The sequence below is a fragment of the Lycium barbarum genome, chromosome 1 (assembly GCF_019175385.1).
Source record: "Lycium barbarum isolate Lr01 chromosome 1, ASM1917538v2, whole genome shotgun sequence".
Taxonomy (NCBI): Eukaryota; Viridiplantae; Streptophyta; class Magnoliopsida; order Solanales; family Solanaceae; genus Lycium; species Lycium barbarum.
The window spans coordinates 164,973,230-164,979,403 of record NC_083337.1 but is presented as its reverse complement, the minus strand read 5'-3'; the positions used below and the strand labels follow the sequence as shown (position 1 = coordinate 164,979,403).

Here is a 6,174-nt window from a genome sequence, read left to right as displayed (position 1 = left end):
AAGGAAGTTATGATAAAACAGCAAAGATAGACAAGACCTAACACATAGAAGCAGGGTAAAAATACTCCTAATACTAGAAAAGAAACCTCGCGGCCCCCCACTAGCCCTCCACCCTGATACTCGACCTCCACCCCTCATATCACCAGTTATGTCCTCGATATGCTGAAGTAGCGCCATGTCCTGCCGAATCACCTCTCCCCAAGCCTCCTTTGGCCTACCCCTCCCTTTCTTCAGGCCCACCACTGCTATCCTCTCACACCTCCTCACTGGCACATCAGCGCATCTCCACTACACATGGCCGAACCACCCCAACCTCCCTTCCCGCATCTTATCCACCATAAAGGTCACACCCACCTTATCCCGAATCACTTTATTCCGAATCCTATCTCTCCTGGTATGCCCGCACATCATCTCAGCATCCGCATCTCAGCTACCTTCATCTTCTGGACATAAGCTTTCTTAACTGGCCAGCATTCCGTCCTATATAATATAGTCGGTCTAACCACCACTTTGTAGAACTTTTCCTTTAGAATAGGCGGCACCTTCTTATCACACAACACCCCCGATGCGAGCTTCCATTTCATCCATCCCGCTCCAATACGATGTGTGACATCGTCGTCAATTTCGCCAGTCCCTTGGATGATCGACCCCAGGTACTTGAAACTTTCTTTCTTCTGGATGACCTGAGTATCCAGCTGCACGTCCTCGTCCTCTACCTGTCTCCCACCACTGAACTTGCACTCTAAGTACTCTGTCTTAGTCCTGCTCAACTTAAAACCCTTCGACTCCAGAGTCTGTCGCCAAATCTCTAGTCTCGTGTTAACACCGCTCTGCGACTCGTCAATAAACATAATGTCATCTGCAAACAACATGCACGACGGTACCTCTCCTTGAATGTGGCTTGTCAGAGCGTCCATTGCCACAGCAAACAGAAACGGGCTAAGCGCGGACCCGTGGTGCGGGCCCATCGTGACTAGATCCATCTCCTAATTTCTTTTTCTTTTTCTTTTTCCTCCTTTCCCCTTTTCATCCTCCTATTTTCTTGTGTTCCCAACAAACAGGACAAGTAATTATCTGTGGAGGCAAAGTTAAATACCGAAAGTAGATGGGTTGTATGTACAAATAAAGGAAGACATAGGAAAAAAGGTCAAATGCGTCTTAACTAGGATTCGCTGTTGGGAAGACGACATAAGTTGCGTGTGTTCTTTTATTTCTTTCTAAAAATGAAGACTTTGGGGTCCATAACCCACATGTGTGTTTTATATGCCCTGATGAGACAGTGAGCCTGACCAAAAAATGGCTGGAAAATTCGATATATTCGTGTGGCCTGTACAATAGTCGCAACGTGTCCTTTCTGTTGCTTATGAATATGGATCTCTGAAATGTGGACCCAAAAGCCCAGGCGGCTATCTTTATTTTAAAATTTTCACTGGGTTGTTTGTTTTAACCGCTATTTAACATATGCTCATCTTTTTATATTTTAATTTCACATGTAACACTTTGGACATGCGGTGTCTAAAGTTAAGCCTTTTTTTTTTTTAATAAAGTCAAACTTCAGCCATCTTTTCTTTTCAAGTTATAGTGAAGTTCATACATTTAAGCCTGAACTTCAGGACAATTTTTGCCCGATATGATTGAATTCCAGTCATTATTGCATGAACTTTGGACATTATTTATTTTTTGTTGGTGCTCTAATGGTGGTTCTTCTTCCTCCTCAAATGAGTTGTGAGTAAGTAACTTTTAATTTGGGTATTGGATCTGCGTTGGTGCTCTAATGGTGATTGGACAGTGGTAACAGAACATTCCTCAAAACAGAACTACATAATCTTCTCATTGCTAAATGCAGGTCTGCACAACACAAAGTAGTCAACGCATTATCTTTGTGCGTAAGCATAAACATGGATATATACGCCAATGTCTTCTACCATAGACCCAAAAAAAGAAAAAAAACATAGAAGTGTAGCCAAACCATTCCAATACCTTCAAAAACTGCTTGAGCAACTTCATTTCCCCGTTGTTGAATCCTTTATCCTTGTTACTAAGAAAAAGAAAGATAAACATCATTAATAACATCATTAATATATGCATGTGCGGAAAAAATGCAGATCCTAAGTCAAGTGCTAAATGGAAGGCTGGATCCTCACTTGGTAGAACATAATTCAAGGTTCATGCAGAGGGACAAACAACTAATTAACAGTAGTTTCTCATTTCCAATGAACAATGGGAAACTAAACTACTAACTGTTCTCATTACTAATAACATCAATATTAAGAGAAGAAATAAGTGATAGACACTGAAATCCCCTTAGACTCGGGGAGGAACTAACAGGTTCGTAGCACATCATCTACAAACATATAGTAACAACAATAACAACATGCCCAGTATAAATAATCCCACTAGGCGGGGTCTGGGGAGGGTAGAGCGTACGCAGACTTTACCCCTACCTTGAAAGGCAGAGAGGTTGTTTCTGATAGACCCCAACAAACTTATAGTAAGGAAGAAGCAAAAAGATAACGACATAAATCTGTTGTGGCACCTCATGGAAAAAAATACTCAGAATGCTAGGAACTTATAGTACTTTTGATGAAATCCTGTAAAGGAAATTAAAATCTCTGTAACATATATATTGACAAGTTCATTCCTCATCTTGTGTTCCACAACCAACTTAAGAATCTGACTTCTATGAACGTTGAAAACATTATTGGCCACACATATCCATGTATGGAATTGAACTACCACCATATTCTGCTTGCAATTTAATACTCTAATGGTCTTTATGCAAACAAGTGGATAGTAATAGGACATAATGACACCACGCTTCGTGAAACCCAAACAACAATAAACCCAAACAAGGAGAGGATCAAATGACCGACAGTTTTAGATTACCAAAACTATAAGGGAGAAATGCATCGGATGCTTAACATTTAAAGTAAACTGGGAGAATAAAGGTCCAAATTTCAAACGACTTGTTAACTGTATATTCAAATACCCAAACCATACAGGTTTACCTGTTGCATTTTGATCATAAGTGCATCGATCTTTACTTGGATCCTTTAGCCAACTTGTATATCCATGCGTGCACGCTCCTCTTCTAGTTTCCTTTGCAACTTAGAGCCACTTGTTCTTCTAATTTTCTATGCAACTCAGCAGCCATTTATTCACGTTCTTCTTGCAATTTTCTTTCCATTTCCGCTTGCATCTCTTGGCGCATACTTTCTACCGCAACAACTCTTTTCTGCAGGCCTCTTTCCGTACCCTTTCCACAAACATAGCCAATTCGATCACCAAGTACAGTGTTTAAAACATCATCTGCACTCATTAGATGCTCATTTTCTTCAGATTGTTGTTGAGCCACAATTTCCTGGAGCTGGCCCTGCAATTATGCATAACAGTTTATGCTATAAAATAGGAAGCATATAACAAAATAATATTTTTCATATAACATAATTCATCCTAAGTAGTGATCCTCCAAGAATCACAAGAGCTTGCAACACAACACACATGTTCTAGCATACCACTAGCTTTAAATTTATCCTAAAATAAATATGTAAAGCTATTGAAAGTAAACAAAACGTGTGACACAGAAGTCTATATAACATAGAAAGTAAGTTGTTACCTTAACCTTCAACCACATCGCTTCTCCATGTTTTGTAATTATTGCCAGCCAATTACCATCTCTGAACGAGATATTGCTCCACATAATCAAGCCACAATAATTAACAATATCATATATCCCACAATGTCATCTGGAATGACAAGTTTTCATGTCCTCATGTAAAGATTTGTATCTTCCTCTGCCTTTCTTAGATTTGTTGTGCGAAACTGTGAAGCAAAAGAATCCACATGAACCCTTGTTAATTAACTGTTGTCACTACTATTACCACTAAATAGGATCACTTTAAGCATTTCAAATACCCTTCCTTTATACCACTTCAATCAACTATCTTGATGCCAAAAAAGCAGACGATAAGATATATCTTAAATGTAAGCCAAAAAATGAAGGATTTTTATCTTTGTTTCCCAGGAAGTATTGCTCAGTTGTAAACTAACCTTCCAAGGCCCCCTTTGGCCTTATAAACTTTTCTCTCTTTTACGAAATAGTGAATAATTTTTCACTTTATTTGAAAATTAGTATTTGATCATGAAAATTCCAAATCCAACTTGAAGCTATTATTTCAAATTTGAAAAACAACTTATAACATGTTTCCTAACTCGCTTTTCAGTTTTGATGTTGTATTTCAAATTTAAAAAGTACATCCAAAATAACATTATTCCAAATATACTTAGCAAAAAAATATAACCATCTTCAACTCCAACTCCATAAATTCCAAATAAAGTGAAAAACATTTGGAATGTATGGCCAAAGAGATTAATCAGTAAGAACAAGTTACAAGTCTTCTATGGGTTTATAGTGGTGGCTTCAATTTCTGATTTTTCAAGCTCTAATGTAGCATTGAATCCGAATTCATTTCCCGGAACAAACGATGATTTTAGTTCATCTGCACTTTGAGTAGTACTAATCTTGTTATCCTTCACTGTTAAATTCTCCTTCTTCACATAATCAGCAAGTGTTGAGGTAACAATTTCTCGTATTACAAATTTCGTAACTCGTTCTTCACCAAGTATCTGCAACATAAAATCCCTAGGAACCTTTGATGTTTTCCCTCCTTTTGCCCTACGGAATCCTGGTACAGGTGGCGCTGATTTTGCTAAATTCGCCAAAACTTTTTCGAAAACTATTTTCGTGTCTTCCTCTGTTACATCTACTCTTACTTGTATCTTGTCAGCATCTTCGGATTCAACTGATATTTTTGCATTTTTAACGGTTATTAAAGACTCATCATCAGCAATATCTGCCTCCAAACTTGAACCAGTTGCACATACTGGTTTGACCAAATATCTTAGGCTTCTTTGCGAGAATATACAGTGGTTTGATAATCCCTGATTTGTAATTGTCGTTGCAGGGTAAATGGCCACGTGGCTGGACAACACGTTCTTGGGAACGGTGCTGATGATACTATGTTGAGATTTGATAAACAGCTGGCGGGAGGGTGACGCCGCCATTGCAGTGGTCATCGTCATTGCCATGGTTCTGCCGGAAACGATGAGAGCCTTTAACTTCTACAGTATTTTTCTTGCAAATGTGAGAAGGAAACCAAAAATTCAAAGATAAGATGATGTAGGGCGTTTCATTTTGGACCGGCCGAAAATCGCGTGACCCGTTTGATAAAATTGCACAAACTGTCCTTCAAATGGGCTGATCTTTAATTTTTAACCGCTCATTCGCACAAATGGCCTATTTCGGGGACGGTCTTTAATTTTTGTGCCTTAAATTGCTGGTGTTTAATTTATTTTCCTTCAACACTTTAAGTGGCTGAAAATATCGTGAGATTCAGGGTTCAAACCCCAGTAGAGTGTTAAAACAAAAAAAACAAAGGCAAGGCATGATTTCATAGCAAATGATGTCTATACGGGCAAAAATTATGTCTTAAAAAGGCATAACTTCTGCAGTCTCATAGGAGAGTAAAAAAAAAACGTAAGACAAGATTTCTTTACAAATTATTCCTCTTTGGGATAAAATTTTGCCTCAAGCCATATTTCTGTAGAAATTAAGTTATTCTACAGAACTATACCTTAAGGCATAGTTTCTATACATAAAGCATAACTTTACCCTTTGTAGAAGTTATGCCATAAGGCATAGTTTCTATTACCCCTTGTCTGGCATAATTCTGTAGGATACTACAGAAGTTATCATAAATATTGCCTTGCGACATTGTTTTTTTTTTTTTTTTTACTCTGCTAGGGTTCAAAGACGAATCTCCAGTTTCGTAAACGCGCGAATAATGGTACTTTGGGCTACAAATTTTCATTAAATGAGAAGTAGGGACAAAAAATTAAAGCCCACCGCTTTGAGAGAGATTAAAGATCAGTCCATATGAAGGGCAATCCGTGCAAATTTTGATTTTTAACCTTTGCCAATTGAACCTATGCTTAGTTTGGGACGAAACGACATAAATTGTTCCTTAACTATGATGATAGGTTAAAAATAGTCCCTTAACTATACACATAATAGTTTTGGTCCTTTAAGTTTGCCATGAGTTAATAAAAATGGTCCCTTAAGTATACACTTAATAGTTTTGGTCTTTTAAATTTGCCAAAAGTTAACACTCTTAG

General features: G+C 38.1%; 1 protein-coding gene across 1 annotated transcript; it reads right to left on the bottom strand.

Moving 5' to 3' along the window:
* Positions 1 to 1,806: 1,806 nt before the first annotated feature.
* Positions 1,807 to 5,189, bottom strand: LOC132604646 (uncharacterized). Its single transcript, XM_060318244.1, has 3 exons — positions 3,617 to 5,189; positions 3,009 to 3,373; positions 1,807 to 2,038 (listed from the first exon to the last, which is right to left on the bottom strand). Exon 1 carries the CDS (start codon positions 5,086 to 5,088, stop codon positions 4,399 to 4,401), a length of 690 nt encoding a protein of 229 aa, XP_060174227.1. The 5' UTR covers positions 5,089 to 5,189; the 3' UTR covers positions 1,807 to 2,038; positions 3,009 to 3,373; positions 3,617 to 4,398.
* Between the last annotated feature and the right edge of the window lie 985 nt (positions 5,190 to 6,174).

Coding starts and splice junctions, on each gene's coding strand:
- LOC132604646 (XM_060318244.1), bottom strand. CDS start 5,088: ATGGCAATGACGATGACCACTGCAATGGCGGCGTCACCCTCCCGCCAG.